Raw genomic sequence first — 23,779 nt, forward strand, 5'->3', positions numbered from 1 at the left:
AAATCATATTGGGGATCTTTATCTTTTATTTCCAATATTAATTGGTAAGTTATTGATATTGTGAGTTACTTAGGGTATCTGGAGGATTAAATTTACCTGGCGCCCATTAAGATCTATTTGAAATTTGCTAAGTTGTTTAACCCACTCCCGTCTCCACTGTTTAGCTTAGCCGCGGATACCCATCTGTCTTATTTGTTACCGACAGATGATTTAGTCTCCTCTTGTGGTTTGCGAGGTGACAACTTAGTCAGAAATTTATATGGTTTACCCCATGGTTGTAAGGGGTGGAAAACGCAACCTCTGAAATTAATTTTCAATGTAACTTTTTGTCTTATTATTTTTTTACCATTTAAAAATTTATTTTCGATAGCCTGTTTCATTCTCAACAAAAAATTTCTCTTGGAGAAATTTTTTGCCAAAAATAAATCAGTTCGAAGCAAAAAATTATTTTAGGAAAAACTACAGATATACATACATACTGAAGTAGGAAAAATATAGCAATGACTGAAAATTATTTTTAAAGCCCAGAAATTGAAAATATGTCGGTATTATTTTATAATTATTCCTAATATCCTTCCCTTTATTCTGAATTGACTTTGAAAATCACTGCAAATTCCGGCGATAGGCGAAAAGTATTTTTGTTTCGTGTAATTCATTGTGTATATGAAAGTAGTTGTTCCAAGAGGAATGTTTCTTCCAGTTTGTATCTGAAAGTTACTTCTCTGCATGATTTACACATATTTGTGTGCAGTTGATTTTTTTTAAATTGATTGCCTTCTTCTTTTGTTCGGAAGGTTCTCCCATTTTTTCAATGCAGATGGAGAAGAAAAAACCAAAACCATTCTTTCCCAAATATATCATCATTATTTTCAGTAATAGTTAGGTGATTTCTACTATATCGTCTTTATTGTTACCCAGCTGTAGTTACATATAAATATTTAAATAAATTAGAGAGCTAGTTGCTGACATAACAAAAGGCGAAGTTCAACTTAGTTAGCACAAGTGCTACTGAGTTATCATCCTAAATGTTTAATATATCTGTATATTTGCACCATTTTTTGTTGCGTCTATGTAAAAATACTTCTAACACCTGTGCTGAGAAGTCCCGGAACTAAAAATTGGTTTTATTCATCAACGTATTCCCCATCAAAAGCCACACAATCATTCCAGAGAAGCTCTAACATTTCAATATCACTTTTTAGAACAATTCATCTTTTGCTTCAAAATAGGCCCCAGTTTCAGCAATAACCTCTTCATTTGAACGAAATTATGTACCATTTTTTTTGAGGTCTGCAAACAGCAAGTAGTCGCAGAGAGCCAAATCTGGCGAATATGGCCTACGAGGGATCAATTCGAAGCGGACAACAAATTACAGGTTTGTCATCGCCCCATCCGCCTTTGAACGAGGTGTCAGTCCAGTAACCTACAGTGTAAGGAGTTGAGACTTGCCTGAACAAATTGTTCTATACTATATGTGTATATTTTGAACATGAGAACAAGTTAACATTTCCATTATTTCTTCCAAATAGACATTTGGGACGACTATTGCAGATACATTTTTATTGCATAGCAAGATCGGCTGATAGAGCAGGGATATTGACTAGTAGTATTCAATACGCATTAGGAACGTGATATTATTTAATTGAATAGAAATGGGCGATACTTAATGAAAGTCCATTTTAAAACTAATTAATACAGTTTATTGTATGATTTTCACTATAAAGCTACGCTAGCTTGGCTAAATTCGTTGTTGGACAACATATATGCGGCTTCTTTGAATTTTCTTCTGAACCAGTGTTTCTCCTCGTGGATGATTTCAGCTGGAGCCCACTTGATGTTATATTGATGAGTCCAAACCCAAACATGCTCTACCATTCCGGATTTCCTGGTTTCTCCTCGCTATATCTGTCTGTCTGTCTGTTTTTCCGACAACTCTCAGAAGTTGAGAAACTTGTGCGAGCTAAGGACTAACGAGGTCTTACCTTTTAAGGTGTGAATCCTAACACGGTTGCAGAATCATCTCCGCTCCAACCAGATAAATTCTTTCACGTATAGTCAGTGGGCATACTTGAAGACTGGCTATAAATCAAATCATCTAAAAGAACAATTCGTTCAGGCCAGTCTCAACACCCTACACAGTAGGTTAATGGACTGACACCTATCAGAAAACAACTACTCCCCTGGCTAATACCACGAAGGGCGTTGGATTATATCCGACAGGTGTCAGTGCAGGATTCTTCACTGAAGTTATTCCTGCATATGCTGTTGGCGATACAACTGCCGCAATAGGGCAAATTTGGATATGCAGTTGGTTACCTCGTTCACAGGCAGATGGAGCGACGACAAACCTGTTGTTTGTTGTAGTCTTCAGCTTAGTTCGAGGAATGATATTCTGACGGAATTCGATTTTCAATTATCGGAAATCATCGACTTTATGTTGATGATATACACTACCTTGCACTGACGAGTGGCCAAACAGCCCGAAACCGGTCTGCAAGTGTGTTCCGATAATTGAAAATCTATTGCGGCAGTTGTATCGCCAACAGCATATGCAGGAATAACTTCAGTGAAGAATCCTGCACTGACACCTGTCGGATATAATCCAACGCCCTTCGTGGTATTAGCCAGGGGAGTAGTTGTTTTCTGATAGGTGTCAGTCCATTAACCTACTGTGTAGGGTGTTGAGACTGGCCTGAACGAATTGTTCTTTTAGATGATTTCAGATAAATTCTCTCGAGAAAAATATCTGGTCGAGGCGGGAATCGAACCCACGATCTTCCGATCATGAGTCGGGCGCACTACCACCGCGGCCAATTCCACAACAAAATATGTTGTCCAACAACGCATTTAGCCAAGCTAGCATAGAGATAAATAACATATGGAAACCTCTAATCAAGCGAAACACGACCAACTCCCGCCAAACGGTCAGCTCCTGCTAAAAACCAATACCAATGAAGCGGAGAGAGGGAAGAGGGGATAGGTGATAGCAGTCGAATGACCTATAAATAGTCAGATCTCGAAGGAGTAAGTCCACCATTAGTCAGAGAAGCTATGGATTATACTGTAGACGACCCCTCCCGATATAGAAGGCCCCGACACTCTGTCGAAAGAGGCCCCTATGTCTTCCGTTAACAGATGAACAGTTTCTTCATCCAACCCACCCCAGCCAGGTAGGGGTACCGTAAAGGGCGGTACTGATGTCTGAGGACATTCATGCCGCCATACCATCAACACTCACCATCAGTTATGACCCGTTTGTCCTTCTGGCAAACATCAGTCCACAGGATAAGGGGGCCAGGCTTCAACCTGTCTGAAATCAAGACAACGTGCAGGTAAATAAATAAGTCCAGTTATCACCCGAAGACGATTGTGGATACTAACAATCGAAACGTCGTGAAGTAACTTGCTTTGGAATCTTTTGATTTTATATTTTTTATTTTCATTCATTGGTAATAATTTTTCAATTTTTCAGCTCGTGTTAATAGTTCAATTTTTTTTTGTTTTTTTTGGTTGTTACTTGTATGTTATTTCATTGTAATTTCAGTTTTTTGGTCAATAAAATTGTTCTTTCAGCTAATCTTTTTAATTTTTTTTCACATATTCTTTCAGGGATTTCAAATCAATTTATATCACATTAGACAATGGAAGTCCGAAATGATGAGATGCACCACGAAACATTGTCAATCACCTTCAAACAAGCTGTATTAATTAGTTTTTTCGTGATATTATTTTGCACCAAGATGCTTCAATTTTCTTAGGGACAGTTCTCTAGAAGACTAAAATTTACCATTACATGAAGTTGACTTATCTTAGACACTAACATATTATTTTTCTTTCAGGTAAGTCGACACCTGATCGCTTAAGGTTATACCGTGAGTATACTTGCATGATTAAGAATCATACTTCGACAGACGGGGTAGCTAATGCTTATTGGTATAAGATATTCCTTCTAATAGCTCAAAAAATGTATGGATCTATCGAATCATAGCATAGCTCCCATTTTGATGTAAATAATACATGTTTCTTGTACATGTGAAATATGACTCAGTTATTTATAATCTTGGGACCAGAAATAGTATAAACAATAATTAGATTTCAAACGAAACTGTGAGCTTTGTGATCTTCGAATAGGTTTTGAATATCGTGTTGAGAAAATGGTAGTCATACTCGACGCACTGTCAAAGTTCATTTCAAGAACACGTTACAAACCACATGTTTAATCCATAAAGGAAAAATCTAGGGTTGAATTTGTTGAGATCTCTTCCAAAGTGTCCAAAACATTTATAGCAGAAGTAATGTTAATTATTTGTAACGCAGATCGCTAATCAGTATCCACAATTTATTATTAACCAGTAATTATCTCTTAAGTTCACCGCCTTAATAGTATTTTTGGAAAATAATTTTCATTCCTTTCGAATCGAAAAAATTGAAATAATTTCACACTATGTCGAAACCTGCCTTTGAATATTAGGATGTTTCAAAAGTTTCGTCCTTTTTTATGAGCCTGTAATATCTCGAATATCACTGGAGTTTTTTTCCAACACTAAAGCGTTATTTCAACACCTCGATACGTGTTTTGATCACCAAGTGATCATCTTCAAGAGGAAGATCAAACTGTAATATATCAGTGAATACTAATTCAATTTAATTGAAATAAGCGCCACTTAAGTAAGTTCACTTTTGCCAACGTAAAACAAGTAGATTGATTCCGTCAGTATTCGAATAATGCGCTCGGGATTTGATGAAGTAGACGGTGACCAACTACTGACTTTAACGTCTCATATTTTCATAGAAGATCCACTTTTCATTACACGTGACAATCCGATACGGAAAACATTTGGTTGCGCAAAAGCAAAGAATACACTGAAACATGACAATTTCTGTCGTAGGTCACCAACTTTTCGAGCTTTTTGATCTTTCCAATACGTGTTAAACCGTCAAAAATTGCATGGGAGCTAACGCCCAGTTCTTCCGCTATCCCACGGATCGTTTGTGATTGGTCAGTCTCCACCAGTGTCCTTAAATCCTCGTCCTAGATAATGTACCTACTTCAGAATTTTCCAATGCATACTTATGCTGATGACACCAATCTATTTTTTTTTTGCAAAAATTGATGAATTTTAATCCAATGAACAGTTTTTGAATAATGATGTGGATGACTTATTGAAAATATCAAGAAATCACTGTTTGAACATCAACCTAAATAAATCATAAGCCATAATTTTTGGTAATAATAAGGACCGGAATAGAGCCATAGATAATTCATCAATGTTCGTCAATAATCACAAATTGGAATATAGTGAAAAAATAAAATGCTTGGGGTTGGCAAAAGGTTGTAATTTGAGGTTCATTGGCCATATTAACTCTCTGATTCGGAGAGCATAGGGTCTACCAAAATATCTACACCCTCACAGACACTACCTGACTAAGCAACTGAAGATTCAACTATGTGAAACACTTATATTCACAACACAACAAAAAAATATTTTTTGAATGTTTCCTACACTAAATTAGTCAATTTCTACTAATTTTGGGGTGATAAAAACGAAAATAACAATGAAAATTTTTTATTAGCTCTGGTTTTTGAGATACACAGTACTTAATCTTAAAGAGTAGTTATACTATACGTGAAAAGTGAAAGTACATAAAACAATATTGTTATGTTTCTTTTAGAATATTTTAAGTACAAAATTAATAAAAAAAAACATTATTCTTAGTGTTTTGACAAATAAAAGAAGTTTGTACCACCAAATTTCAATTAAGTCCATCCGATTCATTGTAAGATCGCTGTCGTTTAGCTTGTCTTTTATAAAACACTTCTGGAGCATCCCTACACACAGACCAGCAGTAGTCTGCAAGCATTGCTTCATTCCAACGGCCCTGATATCTCTGTTCCATTAAGGCAATGTCTTGATGGAATCTTTCTCCATGTTCGTCACTCACAGCTCCACATTTTTGTGGGAAGAAATTAAGATGAAAGTGAAGAAAATGAATTTTTAAGGACATGTTGCATCCAAGTTGGTGGTAAGCTTGAAGAAGCTCTTTAACCAATGCTGTGAAGTTATCATCTCTTTTGTTACCTAAAAACCCATGTACAACCCCCTTAAAGACTTCCCAGGCTCTTTTTTCATTTCTTGTTAAAATCATGTCAAAAGCTGGATCATTTACGATTTCACGGATTTGAGGCCCAATAAAGATGCCTTCCTTGACTTTAGCATCACTCAACCTGGGAAACTTTGCTCTCAAGTACTTAAAAGCTTGTCCTTCCTGGTGCATGGCCTTCACAGAGTTTTTCATTAGTCCCAACTTAATATGTAATGGGGGAAGGAGAACATCCTTAGGATCTACAAGAGGCTCGTAAACTACATTTTTCTCATTAGGGTTTAGGTCTCGTGTAGGCCAGCTCATTTCTTTATAGTGAGATTTTCTATCCCGACTGTCCCACAGACACAAAAAACAACAGTACATGGTGTGAACCCTAATTGCATTCCTAGGAGTATAGCAATGACTTTCAGATCACCACAGATGTGCCACTTGTGTTGTTCATAATTGATTGATTGGAGAAGTGTTTTCATATTTATATACGTTTCCTTCATGTGAACTGCATGACCTATAGGAATAGAGGGTAGCTGATTTCCATTATGCAGAAGTACAACTTTTAAGCTTAGTTTTGAAGAGTCTATAAACAGTCTCCATTCGGATGGAGTGTGATCCAAATTCAAGCAGTCCATCAAACCATTAACATCAGAACAAACTACGAGGTTTTCTTTTTTCTCAAAAAAAGGAAGCAAATCTTTCTGACGCTGTCTGTACTGAGATATTTTCACATCATGTTTTAGAAGATTCCACTGTTGTAGTCTTGACCCTAACAGCTCAGCCTTTTCCTTAGACAAGCGAAGATCTCTTATAAGGTCACTCAACTCTGCTTGACTAATTCTGTGCGGATCACTAGACCTATCGCTTACCTCAAAATCAGGGTCATAGGATTTAGAAGGATGGGTTGCTCCTTCTAAACAGTCTTCATCACCTTCCTCTAAAATTTCATAGTTTTGGGGTGGAGAAGGGACTGGCAAATTGTCTGAGTGTGGTACAGGCCGAAGAAGGGTATTTAACCGTTCCTCTTTTCTTCATAGATAAACCTTGCTTAATGGGAGGAGTTAAGCAGAAATAACAGTCGTCTGTATGATTGGTAGGCTCACGCCAAACCATAGGTACTGCAAAAGCCATTGCCCGGTTTTTATTTTTCAGCCACTCTCGCAATATGACGGAACAAGAATTACAACATATATGAGGAGCCCATGATTTATCTTGGTCCCCAACTTTCACACCAAAATAATGTTCATAGGCTGTCTTAACGATAGGTGTCATTTTACGTTTCTGAGCCTTAAATGTTATTTCACCACATATATAGCAAAAGCTATCGACAGAATTCACATACTTTCGAGGCATTTAAGATCAGCACTTAAATTAATTTAAAAAATCAACTTCACACGATAATTTCAATAGCAACCACGTGCGTACAATTGACAAACTCACATAGGTTATGTTTACTACTTAAGAACAGCTGATGAGAGGGGTGTTATGTAAACAAACATGTGTACCAACTGTTGGTGATGAAATATTTCATTTGTTGAAAACTCAATATACATATATATATATATATATATATATATATATATATATATATATATATATATATATATATATATATATATATATATAATATAATGATACTATATCTTGAAAACAAGAGCTAATATATAATTTTTATGGTCACTTTCGGTTTTAACACGTGGAAATACATTAAAATCATCTAATTTCAACCCCAAAACAAAAACTTTGTTGTGTTGTGATTATCAATTTTCAAGTACGGTGATATTGCCTATGCCTATTGCCTATAGAAACTTCTTCCAGGATCCAAAAATTTCAGAATGCCTGTGTCCTATTATTATTTCCGCTGAAATGATGAAATCATGCAACAACATTCTTAAACAGTCTTGCATGGCTGAAAATGTTGAATAAAAGGAAATATCACCTTGTATGCTTGGTTCATAAAATATTGAGAAACCAATCTCTACTCCGAAATCACTCCACGTTACCAGTAAATATTAAGAAACCAATCTCTACTCCGAAATTACTCCACGTCATCAGTATCAGTCTAGAAACCTTCGAACGTTCTTTCTCTTATAGCGCTGTAACCGAGTATAACTCATATCCTGACGAATTAAAATTGATATCTTTTTCTGCGTTTAAAATGAAAATGAAAGCCGTTCTTTTCGGTACACAATTAATCTACCTGAATATAAATGTTCTTATACGACGAAAAAATATAATTTTCACAGGTAGGCAATATGTAAAAAAATAGAAGCTTCCCGATTCAAGAACTTTCGTAAAAAAATATACTGATTCCCTATAATAATGTTCATTTATATTTGAATTGAATCTCTTCCGGAATTATTCTGATATTACAGCATTTATAGAGGATTCGGAATGAATTGATAGAGAATGCGAAATAGTGTCCCATCACGTTTAAGGAAAAATCATCCTTGAGTAACTTATGCCAGTTCACGCAGCCGTCACCTCAATGAGATAAAAAATATTTCATGATGTGAATGACATTCATTGTCACATTTCTGTCAGTCACTCCAATAACACCATTCCATAACTGTTCGGTTTCATATCAAAAATTCTCGTTAAATATGTCTCAACCACCTCCAAATAGATTTGGTTTCCAAAAACCAAACACCGTTACAGTAACTTCAACTAGAACAATCAGAATACCAGGAACGAATACCACCAGAACTGAGGTGAATACAACGGTAACAGATGTGAGTACATGCCCATCAAAAAAGGTTCGTCAACCCCAAGTTTCACGAATTGCTGAGCCAACAAGCTTTCGTCAGCAACAAAGTATTAGGTCTGTACCTGCTCCCACAAGTGTTCGTCAGCCTCCTACTAGCCCCACATCCGTTCAAGCCTCAAGAACCCTCACCGCTCCAAATAGTTTTCGTCAACCACCAAGTGGGAGGATATCAGCTGCTCGAACAAGTTCTCTTCAACCGAGTAGATTACCACAGCAGCAGAGAACTGGTATTCCCGCTCGCGCATCAAGACTTCCTTCTCAAATCAAAACTTCTGCTGCAGCACCTATACCAACAGATGCACCTCGTACTTCTTCTATCATTCCCGGTGTTGGAGCATCATCTTTCCTACCAGACGTATCAGAAGTATTTTCATCAACTCTCAAACCTGGTCAAGTGTCTCCTTCACAACGTACCTCAAAAATTGCTAAATATTCCATGAGACAGCAACAATCAAAAGATATGAATGCTTCCAAACTTCAAGCTCTTCAAATGGTACCCCAATCTATGAAAACAACTGAACAAACAATTCAACAAAGTCTTCTCGATCAGTCCATTATTAAACCAGGTGAAAACGTTTCTGCAAAGGGTAAAAAAATTTCAAAATTACGGCCATTATCTTTCAAAACTCCAGCTGGAAACGAGAAGGTTTTACAGAAGGCCGTTTCAGAAAAAAGGGTCGAAAGAGATTCTGAAGGAGAAAGAATAGTTAAGAATGTGGAGTTTTCCGATTTGAATGAGGTGACTGGACAAATGGAACAAGTAGAAATAGGAATTCAACAATTGAACCCCGAATTCAAAATGACTGAGGGAAAAGATGTCGTGGGGGTAACTAGCACAGTGGTTGTAACTCCTTCTTATACAACTATCTCGAAAGAAATTTTGCGTACAGTAACGGAGCCTTTAGATAGTGGAGCGGCCATGAATCCAGCTCTTGTTGCACAACTAATAGAAGAAGAGAAAGAAGACGTAGACAATACATTAAAGATGATTCAACCCGATATGGTGCTATCGCCAGGGAACTACGAGAAAAAGCAAAAGTTACAGCAACTCAGAATCAACCCTGAATCGATAGCTCTCTTAGAAGAGTCTATAGTTTATCCTCAGCCCTGTGCTGATGAAGCTCAAGCTGAACTGAGACCAGAGGCGATGGCTACTGTGATGTATTCAGTGGAGAAAGGGGCAAGCCCTGACGTCAACCCAGAACAGCTGTTCAACTCGCTATTCAAAGAACCTTCTGATGAACAAATAGTTCAACTGAGTTCCGTTACTCCTGGACCATTGCGGGATGTAGTTGTTCCAACTGAAAAAGTGCCACAGGCCATTCACGGATCTATTATCAGTGAGGACATGGTTAAGCTAGCGAACAGATATGAAGATGTGTCCGAAAATGTTCCTTACGTTGATATATTCACTAAAGTAATGGAGGAAATGAAAAAATCGCCAGAGAAGGGAAAAAATAAACCAAGAAGTTTTCGACCAATTGAGGATGAGAAGTCATTGTGGGTCAACGCCAATATGGAACATCTAGTCAACGTAGTCGGAGCTGAACCAGTAGATGTGCTAAATGCGGCAGATGTAGATGAATTGAACAATTCGGGTGTTCTAGAAAAGGAAATGGCTGAGGGAGTCGACTACTTTTTAGAGACTGATCCTCTCCAATATTCAAATAGGGTACAACTTCGGGGTTCCCAGCATCCCAGTTATTTTCCGGGATACATAGTTGTATCACCGGAACTGCCAGAAATGGTTCAAGTTGCCAAATCCCCAGATGAAGTATTCGCTACTGCCTGGAAGTCTGTTCAGCCAAAATATTTCGGAGACGATTCATTGTTGTCGCGAAGCACGCTCATGTAAAGAATTTGAAAGTTAAATTCTGACCCATGGCGGGGCTTTATATATTTTCATCTCAATAAATATTTCACTGGCCCATTCCCTTTAATTCTATTAGAATGGGGTAGTATCATGGAAACATAATGATGATAGTCTTTTGTTTCGATAGTAGAAAATAAATTCTTCTTGTATTGTTTTGTTAGGGGGCTGTCACTGTCGCATTGTATCGGATCTTAGTGAGCTTTAAGAATTCAGTAACAGTTCTTGTGCATCTTTCTAAGAGATTGGCTACTAAAGGTATTGTTATTGAATTATAACTGAAACTACTGAAATTAGCAATGCGAGAGTTCAGAAGATATCAATATTAAATTATTGAATCGAGAATGATCACTATTTGGTAATACTCAAATGTAATAGTGCAGGAGACTACCGATTGTGAGGTTATTTCACCTAATTCTCGAAAGCATGCAATGAACTGGAAGTATTCATCAGGGTTCGTGCTTCTCACGTAGATCAATATACAGGCCGTTTTATCATGTGGTTACATTGCTATATTCTAAACCGTAACAGATACGAAGACGATTAAATGGGAAAAAAGGTGAAAGGTCATCGGAAACAATACAATAGTCGAAGAAAATTTACGGGGACTCTCGCCCTTCTCAAGTTATACGGGGAAAACAAAAAATACTGTTTTTAATTTTTTTCAATTGGAATTGTTATTTCAGAAAATATCAAAAAAAGAAAAAAATGTGTACCATGACGATATTTATTCATTTATTTATTAACAATATAGGGGTTACAAACAGATTAACAAATCCAATAGAGAATCCACTTTATAATTTTAGTTCAAGTGGGCTTTGAGAAAAAAGAATGTAAATTTTAATTTTTTGTAAATTGAATTGGACAACCGAAGAATAACATAAATCTTATAAGAGTGACAGAGACTGCAGAAATGATCACAACTTATCAATGAAATTTTTTTTCATCCTTCGTTTGAAACAGTCTAAAAAGATTTCAAAATATTGAATATCATTGCAAAGTTTGTTAAAGGTTTTGAGCATTCTATAAAGTGGTGAATTTTGAGCATCATTTGTCTTTGTGCAAGTTAACTTAAAAAATTCTGTACGCCTCAACGTTCTACCCTGAAAATTGAACCCAATTTTGGAATAAAGTTCTGGGCAGTGGACTAATCCTTTCATCAACTTGAAAATCATGATAAGATCCGTAACAGTTCTTCTATCCTTCATAGCCATAATATTGTATTGGCGCATAACGGGACTTTAATCGCTATTCGTAATTGGAAAATTTAATTTGTGACTAATGTAGCGAAGAAATTTGTTTTGGACTCTCTCAATACGATCTATGTTTATGTGGTACTGATGAATCCAAACAACCGATGCAAAGCAGAGCCTATACCATGTACATATGCATAATATAAATTGAGGAGAGGTTTTACAGTTCTAAAGTTTTGACAGTTTCTTTTGAGGAATCCAATGATACTATTACATTCATTGACGGTTTTTTCTATATGTGAATTAAATGACTTCGAGTCCATAATTATTCCCAAATCTTTAACTTCTGAAACTGATTTCAGTTCCTGATTTTCAAAGTAATAATTATTTCTGATTATATTTTTGTTTCTGGAGAATGAGATTGACACGCATTTTTGTGGATTGAGAAACAAATCATTATCATCACAGAATTTTTTGAGCCGCTTCAAGTCCTCCTGACTTTCTCCGCTGTCATATGAATATTTTACTGTGTGATAGATTTTTAAGTCATCGGCATATAGTAAAAATTTACACTTATTGAAGCAACTAGAGATTTTTTTATGTATATAATGATGAATAAAGGACCCAAATAGTTGCCTTGAGGAACTCCGGAGGATACCGTGAAGGGGAGTGATGTAAATCCATTTATGGCCACCATTTGTGACCTGTTATTCAAATAGGACCATATCCATCTCAATAAAAAGTCATTCACTTATGATAATGAATATTCGATAAAACGTTTCGTGTCAACATGACCACCATAATTTTTTTTTAATACGGACCTGTCTTTTTTATTACAGATATTGAGGAAGCGATGAATTCACAATCCAAGGGTATATCACATTTGATATTTTCATAGCATTTCATTTGACATAACCACCATCATCAGTGACAACAATCAAACAGAAAAACAGTTTATTTTATCATGAACTTTTGGAAAAATCAAACCGATACGGAAAATCAAAACTTCATAGCAATCTATATTGAGTACTCGTTTTGACGACCTCTTAGTTGAATGCAATTTTCTAGCATAATAGGTGTAATACCAATACATGCATCTCTTATTTTTTGTTTGAGTTGGTCGATATCTGTACTTGGTGTTGAAAAAACTTTATCCTTTATTCGCTGTTCCGGAACAACTATGACGTAACTGCAAAATTTTGCGAAATGGACTTAAGTGCATAGAGAAGTTCAGATACTTCACCTGCACTGTTGAATTATCAGCTGATCGTCCAATCACTTCAGAGGAACAACGTCTTAACAGTCAGTTGTGAAATAGACACAGATGGTGGCCTTACGATTTCGGTGGAATAGTGACCTACAGTGTGACCCATTTAAAATAGAACCACCCCTGTAGAATGTGCATTTTTCAATCAATCTCAATTTTTTTTATTGAAATATTAAGCATGAAAAACTGTATCTTGACACTAACTTTCACAATTTTAGTTTCATTTCCAAGGCACTCTATGGTTTTTTTTGTTTGTCAAAAACGGAAAAAGTTTATTAGGCAATTTTTGTTTTCAAATTTGACTACACCACTGGATTCGTAGTCGTTATAAATCAAAACTGTCAAATTTTCATCAAAAAATATTTGTTAACAACGAAGTTACAACAACTTCAATTTTGGAAACAAAGTATTTGTTTGTAATTTTTATTCAGATTATAGACATATTTGAGATCTGACAACACTGTCATCACCAAGTAGAACACCAGTGAATTTGTACAGTGAAAATCCGAAGTCAACAGCTCAATGCGTTCTACAGTTATAACTCCTGAAAATATGGTAATGTGAGAGATTTGTGGTGCAAGCGTTTTGTAATAAAAATCTGACTACGCCACTGGATTTGTGGATAATATTCCCTTAAAATCATTCATTTGAGTGTAGGTTACGAGAAGTGTATTCTAGAATAACAGAAAATTAAAAATTCATTTTCAAGTTATGCAGTACTTAGTACATTCTTCCGCATAGCCGCTAAAATCAAATTGATTTAAAGCATGGAAATCATTTATTCAATAATAAAACAGAGAGCAGGACAAAAATTGTTCCCTGTAAATTCTTCATAACTCAGCTAAACAATCTTTTAGAGGAGATATCAATAATTTGAGGAAGCTGAACACATTATGCAAAGGTTTTATAAAAAATGAACAGTAGGCTGTGATTTTGACAGTTAATCATAAATAAAATAATAGTTGTTAGTTACGTGCATTTAATAATGGCTTTGCAATTATCATTAGAAGAAAGAATTGAAATTGTGAGAATTTCTGGGGACAATTATCATAGTGAAAGAGAAGCAGCTAGGATATTTAATCACAGACATCCAAATCGACTTCCCATTGACAGAAGCACCGTCAGTAAAATTAACAAAACATTTAAAGAAACCGGTGCAGTCAGCAAACATATTTTAAAAAATAATCACCGAAGAAGAAATTTAAACGAAGGTGCTGTTTTAGATTATTTTAGAAACCACCCAAACAGAAGTTTACGAGTCGCCAGTTTGGATTTAAACTTACTGAGAGAGACTATTCGACGATGTCTTAAACAAAACAAAATGAGAGCATTTAAACCTAAATTTCTTCACTCTTTAAAGGCAGGTGATGAAGTGAAACGTATGGAATTTTGTTTGTGGGCACAAGGCGAGTACCTGAATACAAGAAATTTTTTAAACTGCATAATGTTTAGTGATGAAGCTTCTTTCAGCACCAATGGGGTAGTTTCATCGCAAAATGCTCGGTATTGGGCTACGGAAAATCCGCACTGGATCATAAATTGTAAAAGTCAATATTCCGAAAAAGTTAACGTTTGGTGTGGTATAGTACAAAATAGAATAATAGGTCCATATTTTTTTGATGGAAACATAAACGGGCAAAATTTTTTGGAATTTCTAAATAACCAATTATCGGACGAAATAGATGAAATGCCTCTTGCGGAACAAGTAAATTTATATTTTCAGCTCGACGGCTGTTCCGTGCACAATTCGAGGATTGTTAAAGAGTTGCTAAATAACCAGTTTCCAAATCATTGGATAGGACGAGGTAGTGACTTAATTGAATGGCCACCTAGATCGCCTGATCTAACAATATTAGACTTTTTTCTGTGAGGTATTCTGACACAAAAAGTATACAGAACAAGACCAACGAATCGAGCTGAACTCATGCAAAGGATACGACAAGCTTGTGCCGAAATTACAGTTCAACAAATAAGAAATAGTGTAAACAATATTCGGAAGAGATACGATAAATGTATTGAACTTAATGGAGGTTTGGTAGAAGCCACAAAAATTTGAATGTTTAGTTAATTAATGGCAATTAATTGTTGAATAAATACTTTGAAACTTGTTTGTATACATTTTGTTTTCATCAGCTATAGAAGAAGGTAGAGTAAGTTCAGAATCTCATAAAATGTGATTTTCCAGGTGCGCTGTTACAAAAGTACTATTATTTATTATTGGGAAACTTCCAAAAAGCTTACAAGTATGACCATTAATACTTCAAGATTCTATCAAGATTTGGTAAAAGCGCAATTGGGAGATCCCATGACATGAGATTCTGAACTTGGTCTACTACTGCGTAACTTGAAAATGAACTTTTAATTTTCTGTTATTCAATTATTCAATTTTTATTTTAATTTTCACTTCTCGTAACCTACACTCAAATGAATGATTTTAAGGGAATATTATCCACAAATCCAGTGGCGTAGTCAGATTTTTATTACAAAACGCTTGCACCACAAATCTCTCACATTACCATATTTTCAGGAGTTATAACTGTAGAACGCATTGAGCTGTTGACTTCGGATTTTCACTGTACAAATTCACTGGTGTTCTACTTGGTGATAACAGTGTTGTCAGATCTCAAATATGTCTATAATCTGAATAAAAATTACAAACAAATACTTTGTTTCCAAAATTGAAGTTGTTGTAACTTCGTTGTTAACAAATATTTTTTAATGAAAATTTGACAGTTTTGATTTATAACGACTACGAATCCAGTGGTGTAGTCAAATTTGAAAACAAAAATTGCCTAATAAACTTTTGCCGTTTTTGACAAACAAAAAAACCATAGAGTGCCTTGGAAATGAAACTAAAATTGTGAAAGTTAGTGTCAAGATACAGTTTTTCATGCTTAATATTTCAATAAAAAAAAATTGAGATTGATTGAAAAATGCACATTCTACAGGGGTGGTTCCATTTTAAATGGGTCACACTGTATATGTAGTTTATGACAAAAAGTTGACAGCTCCATCGCACATTTTCAAGGAAACATTGACGCAAGTGTTCATTGTGTCGTTGTTCTTGAGAATTACACTCATGTTATCTGGCTTGAGTATTATTTGTGTCATTGTTCTTCTGAGTGAGACACTTATGTTTTCCGACGTAAGTTTCATTGTTCTAGTACTAAACAATTTTTGGGTAGTGTGACATACAGAAATGTCCTGTGTGGATTAATGATCCTTGTGGTCAAAAAAATATGTTTTATTAATAATGGTGATAACGTTATTTTGTTTGGTACTTACAATCGTCAATAATAACAGGGCCTAATAATGAGTGAACGTATTAAGAAAATCATGAACCTCATAAATCTTAAGGTGAACGGCGAGACCTGCATTGCCGCACAACGAAACAGAATAACTAAAAAGCCTCAGACAGTCTACTGAGGAAAAAAACAATTCAACTCGAGAAAATGCAAATATAATTAACAAAAATGGATCTGTGCCTGAAGAAATGATTGAAAATCATGGACTGACTATAATATACAATGATTCACCTCCCAAAAATATTGATGTTGTGTGTGATCAAGAGGAAAATAAAAACCTAATTCAAGGAAATGTAGAAGTAATGAATAGTAATGTTTCTGTAACTGAAGAAATTATTCAGAATCGTAGACTGGCAGAGAAAAACAATAATTCATTTCATTTCTTTTTATTTTTCTTGTTCATCTATCTTAAGACTGTTTTCATGTTGTCTGATTTGCATAATAGTGAAAGACTGAATTCTGAGTGACTGATTGATCAACATTCTATATTTATTAGGAATAATTATTATTTTGTTCAATATTTTTTATATGTATGTTTTTTATTTTTTATGTTTTATATGCGAAAACTGGTGGAGGTCAAGTTCTTATTATGTGGTGCTGCAGGTTTTTCCGGGTTTTCCTGCAGCTGATAAAGCAAATGCGCCAGTGGAATCAATGGAGTTGCCCCGGAGCGTCAATTGATTTTATTGTTGTTTTATAATTTCACAAATGAAGTTTTTACCTCATAAAAAAATGAATAATAAATTTTCTAGGGCAATTTTCATTTTATTGGTTTTTTTGCTATCATACCAGTAACAGAAGTAGTCAAAAACAGTCAACAGTGCAACAATGACGCATTTGCAGAAATGAAACCGAAACCCTCCCCAAAAAACCCCAAAATGAAATGAAAATTTTGATACCCTCTAATTTCTTGTAATACATACCCCTGAATGTATTACATACCTGGAGTTCAATGCCAAAGCTATTCGCATTCAAGAATTATTGAATTGTAAAGGTAATACATTTTAGTTTTTTGCGCCTCCTGAACAATTTCAAAATATGCAGTTACGTCATTGTTGTTCCGGAGCACAAATATATCCCCAGACAAAAAAATCTGAAGGAGTAAGATTTGGGGATCGAGCTGGCCAGCTAATTGGTCCATTGTTTACAATCCATCTTCTTAGGAATATTGCATCAAAATGTTCCCTTACTATTGCTGCATTATGGGAAAGAGCACCGTCCTGTTGAAAATATTGTATTTCATGGCGGATATTTGCTTACCCATAACATTTATTTGATTCCTCACACTTTTTGTAACCATACATTTCTTGTTTTATCTCTGTCAAATGCACCATAGTCCGTTCAATTTCTTTCTAATCGTCTAAACATTTGGATGTTCGGAATACGACGATTCGGGTATAGCTCAACATACATATTCCTTGCCAAAAGACGATTTCTATTTGATTTTGCATAACTGAATAGCATATCAGTCCTTTCATCATTTGAATACATCTTTGATATGTTCATAAAAGTCTGACAGTTCTCAACAGATATCAACAACGCATTCATTTTTCCTGCCATAGAAACCTAGCAAAGCCTACACGTTTAAGATGGTAAATGAATTGGGAAGCTATTTGATCATACCAATTTATACATCAATCGAATTTTGACCATAAACTGATATTTTCGTTACTTTCAAGATTGAGAATTATAGAAATATTACGAATTATAATTGATAAGAGAGAAATGAGCCTTGAAAGAAGGACTACGGCAATACAAAAATTTCCAAAACAAAAAAGTACGAATTTTCATTGTGTCGAATTTATTGGGTTGTCTGACTTATACTTTGAAGAAATCGAAACAATTCACAATATCAAATGTGTTATACCCTTGGATTGTGAATTTATTGCTTCATTAATATATGTAATGAAAAAAACGGGTCCGTATTTAAAAAAAGTTGATGGTGGCCTTGTTGACACGAAACGTTTTATAAAATATTTATTATCACATCGTCATAGTACACTTCGAATACAATAACAATTTTCCTTTCCTTTTTTTTATATTCTCCGAAATAACAATTCCATTCGAAAAAATCGAAAAATAGCATTTTTGGTTTTTCCCGTATAACTCGAGAAGGGCGGGAGTCCTCGTAAATTTTTTTCTACTATTGTATTATTCCCGATGACAGTTATCTTTTTTCCCATTCAATCGTCTTCGTATCTGTTACGGATTAGTATACAGTGTGTAACAACGAAAACATAACAGAGCTGTTTTTGAATATAAAAAGTAAGATTTTTAAAAAAAGCTCGGACCCGTCGATTTCTAATTAAAGGAGGACACCCCCTCGGAGGGGTGCGTCCGACGACCCTTATTTAGATAGGGAAAGTAGGTCGAGTGGCACCTTGTTTTAAAGGTCTCTCGAATACCTTTACAATTCTGTTAAAAGAAAATTTTTGTAATGATTAGTTTTCGAGATGATTTAAAGTTAAAATTGCCATGTTAATAATAAATTAGACAGACCACTCGGTAACTTGTATGCCTAAATAAATAAAATTTCGAGCAGTTCTTCTCATCAGTTTTTTGTTAAATAAAATCCCCCTTTTAAAATCAATACCCACTCCTCTTCTTTCAGTTTCCATTAGAACATCGTTCGATTGTTTTGTTTAAACGGGTCGTGTATTGTTATTTGTTCAACAATGCCTTACACTACTGCTGAAAGAGTTTCAGTTATTGTTTTATTTTTTGCCAACGACCAAAATGCTAATAGAACATCAATTTTATTTAAGGAGCGAAACCCTGGTAAACACCTAAGCAGAAATTACGTTCTGGATTTGGTCACAAAATTTAGGGAGACAGGTTCGGTTTTGAATAAGAAAATAAATGTTCAGAGAAGGGTAGTGAATGACGATAATGCGATTGGAGTGATTGGTCAAGTCATCGCCAATCCCAGGTTAAGTACTAGAGGTTTATCAGCAATGACCGGAATAAGCCATATGAGCGCATGGAGAATCCTTAAAAATCACAAATTCCATCCTTACAAAATCAAACTTGTTCATGAACTCAATGAGGATGATTTTGACTGAAGAAGGAGTTTTGTGAGGGCATGAGTGAGAGATTAATGCAAAATCCCGAGCTGCTTTATAACATCTTTCGGACGAAAGCTCATTTTATTTAAATGGTTGCGAGAACCGTCACAATTGCCGTTATTGGTCGGCTGAAAACCCAAGACAATACACAGAAATACATACCCAACATCCCCAAAAGTTGAATGTCTGGGCCGGAATATTAGGCAATCATATTATAGGTACATTTTCCATCGATGGAAATTTAATCGGTGATTCTTATTTACAACTTCTTGAAGAGACAATACAAACTCGTATAGTTGAAATAATTGAACAGGATCCAAGATGTCAAGATGAATTTATCCATTTTCAACAAGACGGTGCACCACCTCATTATGTCCAGCAGGTTCGAAATTTTTTGAATAATCATTTTGAAGGACAATGGATTGGCAGAAGAGGTCCAATTGAATGGCCAGCAAGATCACCAGATTCAACACCACTGGAATACTTTTTGTGGGGATATTTAAAATCTAAAGTTTATGCTACACAGCCAGCCAATTTGGATGAAGTACGTCGTAGAATTATTGATGAATGCCGAGCTATTAGTCCTGAGATGTTGAATAATGTAAGAGCAAAATTCGAACAAAATCTTTATTGTTGCATGGAGCAAAATGGCGCACATTTTGAACATTTACTCTAAATTTCCTATGTGAGTTACCCTTATTAGGTGTTACCTAAAAGGCAACCTTCATAAGGAGGTGTGCCACTCAGTTTACCTAAAATGTAATCCCCATCTCCCGAAAAAATCTCCTCGTAATAAACAAATAATTCTTACTTTTTTACGAAATCAAATGAACACGTATCAGCAGGTTGTCATAAAAAGCCAAAAATATTTTTTTTATGTAAGTTCTGAACGTAAATTGTTGTAAAAAGTTGAACTCAATGAAAATACCTTTAAATCTTCAAATTATCTCGAAAATTAATCGTTACAAAAATTTTCTTTTAACATAGATGTAAAGGTATTCGAAAGACCTTTAAAACAAGGTGCCACTCGACCTACTTTCCCCATCTAAATAAGATGCGTACTACAAAAAATCTGATTAGTCTGAAAGGTGTCCCCCTTTTATTAGAAATCGACGTGTCCGAGCTTTTTTTTAAAATCTTACTTTTTATATTCAAAAACGGCTCACTTAAGTTTTCGTTGTTACACACTGTACAACAATCTTACCACATGATAAAAGAAACGGCCTTTATAGAAGTGTCATGATTTCTCAAATCTTTGGTACAAGTTAATTCGAAGCCGTGTAACTGATTCAGTTTTTGTAAGTTCCGCGAAACACTGCAGCCTCGTGGGGTTATTGCGTTTTTCTCCCCTGTTTTTATGATACCCATTCCAAAAAATCTTGTGACCTGCCTGTAGGTATACATACGTTTAAAACACAGGAAAAAGTCTGGGTTGTTATCACACTCGTTATTACTATTAGTACTTGTCGTACTTGTATTAGTACAAATCGCGATCAGTTCTTGAACTGAACATTGACAACACGACGGCTCGCATTCTATTAGTCATCTTGATAATAATAGTAATATCATCTTTATTATCTTCTAACACATTCAAAGCAAACTAATCAGGTACAGTTCATTTATTATATGAAGATAAAAGGCGAACTTAATTTACATGACGACAAGGTCATTCAATTGCTCTTTCACATAACCTCAAAAATGTCGCCTAGTACGCAAAGGAATAAACAAAAAGGATTTCAATTATCTTTAAATATTATGACTATTTATAGATTTATAGATAGGGTCGTTAATAGTTTTAAGATAAAATAAGAATCGTTTGAAATTTGTATTACAATGATTGAAGTCATCTCGTTTCATGGGCTCGGCAATGTCATTATAAATTGCACAGATCTGGTAGCTGAACATGACTTCAAATTTAATTTTATTACTATTCAGCCAATCATACACTGTGTCGGTAAAGTATGGAACAAATTCATTTTTAGCTAAACAGGTCATTTTAAGAAATAATCCTGAAACACGTCGATTGTTGATGTTAATTTACCGTATTTTAAAATAATAATCTAATATGCAGGGTGAATTGCGTTCGAGTAATGACGTCACCGTCATTATTTTTAAATGGAACACCCCCATTTTGTCTCAATTTTCGGATTACTCTAGCTGAGCTGATTCCAAAAACGTATCACATGTTGATTCCAATTGGTACAGGGTGGACAAAAATACAGTAGTTGTGTGTGTGCTAATAAAGTAACGCGTAACATTCTTCATTAGGTAAATTAACAATATTATCAAAAATACTTATTGTCTAGCGGACAGAATATGCTGGAATACATGACTTTACATTAAATGTTCGAACTGTAGCCCTTGCTGTATTTGACAAATTCTTGTTGAACCTTGTGTATGGTTTCTTGCGTAATATTGTTTATTTCTGTTCGAATTTTCACTTGTACATCTTCAATATTTGCTGGTTTCGTTTTATAAATCATATTCTTCAGATGGCCCCACAAATCTGGTGACCTCGCTGGCCATTCAGTGGGTCCACGTCTACCAATCCACCTGTTCGGAAAAAGTTCATCTACGTACCTTCTAACATCTACAGCATAATGTGGAGGTGCACCATCCTGTTGAAACCATAAACTTTCATCAAAACCTCCAGGATTACGTCTGGTGGGAAGTAAATTACGTAAAGTAGGTACGAGATACCCCCTTAAAATCTCAAGGTACTTTGCCCCGTTTAAATTACCTTCGATAAAGTAGGGTCCAATGATTCGATTTCGTACAATTCCAGCCCATACATTTACCTTTTGAGGGTATTGTGTATGATGCTCACGCATCCAGTGGGGGTTTTCTTTTGACCAGTATCTACAATTCTGACGGTTAACCTCACCATTTAACGTGAAAGTGGACTCATCAGAAAAAATAATGTTTTGTATCAAGAGAGGGTCTCAGTGACATTTATCCATCATTTCTTCGCAAAATTGGAGTCGTCTATCGGGATCATTTCCGTTCAATTCTTGCACAAGTTTGATTTTATAAGGATGCCATTTTTCAAGCTTCAATAGTTTATGTACCGTTGTTTTGCCAACACCGATTTCGCGACTAACTTTACGAACAGAAGTGTGCGCATCTTCTTCAAAACTCAGTAAAACATCTAATGCTGTATCAGCATTTGCAGGGGGACGACCTGATTTGCGTACATTTGCAACCGTACCAGTTTCTCGAAATTTCGTTTCCAGCTTACTGACTGTTGAACGCGTTATAGGTCTTTCTGGATATTTATCATTAAACAAATTGCACACTTCCATCTGAGTTCGCGGTCTGACTCCATACCCAATCATCATAAGTGTTTCAATTCTTTGTTTTACACTTAACTCCATTTCTACTTCCAATTAAATCTAAGCAATCATTCGAATATTCACGAATACCAAAAATATTGTAGTACTAAACTGTCACTGAACATCAATAAATTACTAAACAAATAATGATATTTCACAAAAAACTAGACGACTATGTTTTTATAAATGTAGATAAGAAATAATTTCTTTCATATTCTGTCTGCTAGACCACAAGTACCAAACATGTTTGGAAACAGCTCATTTTTATTACTCTAAACATGTAGCAAACTACGGGGTGTTACATTTAAACCAATTGCCGCTAGACAATAAGTATTTTTGATAATATTGTTAATTTATCTAATAAAGAATGTTACGCGTTACTTTATTAGCACACGTACAACTACTGTATTTTTGTCCACCCTGTACCAATTGGAATCAACATGTGATACATTTTTGGAATCAGCTCAGCTAGAGTATTCCGAAAATTGAAACAAAATGGGGGTGTTCTATTTAAAAAAAATGACGGTGACGTCATTACTCGAACGTAATTCACCCTGTATATTAGATTATTATTTTAAAATACGGTAAATTAACATCAAAAATCGACATGTTTCAGGATTATTTCTAAAAATGAGCTGTTTAGCTAAAAATGAATTTGTTCCATACTTTACGGACACAGTGTATAACTCGGTTAGTAGAAACCATCCAATACGAACCAGCAATTCTTCAGTCCACGTGAAAAAAGTCGGCAGCGGCTTTATTTCTCTCTATTGATTTTTTAGCCTTCAAGAGCGCCGACACTTTAAGTATGCACAATTCCGGTTACTTCGACTATACTTTCTGGTGAAAAGCCAATAGTGCCGAGAGGGCACTATATTTTTTTC

At 35.2% G+C, this 23,779-nt stretch overlaps 2 protein-coding genes across 2 annotated transcripts in view; both read left to right on the top strand.

Moving 5' to 3' along the window:
- Nucleotides 1-23,779, top strand: part of Nost (Nostrin) — a 288,623-nt gene that overhangs the window by 140,518 nt on the left and 124,326 nt on the right. The gene's annotated exons all lie outside the window — the stretch shown is intronic.
- On the top strand, nucleotides 8,607-10,788 carry LOC141485914 (uncharacterized). The gene has a single exon (XM_074183580.1). The coding sequence runs from the start codon at nucleotides 8,613-8,615 to the stop codon at nucleotides 10,716-10,718; it is 2,106 nt and encodes a 701-aa protein (XP_074039681.1). The 5' UTR covers nucleotides 8,607-8,612; the 3' UTR covers nucleotides 10,719-10,788.

The sequence above is a fragment of the Leptinotarsa decemlineata genome, unplaced genomic scaffold (assembly GCF_025532065.1).
Source record: "Leptinotarsa decemlineata unplaced genomic scaffold, Ldec_3_MD MMD2_tig00026340_RagTag_RagTag, whole genome shotgun sequence".
Taxonomy (NCBI): Eukaryota; Metazoa; Arthropoda; class Insecta; order Coleoptera; family Chrysomelidae; genus Leptinotarsa; species Leptinotarsa decemlineata.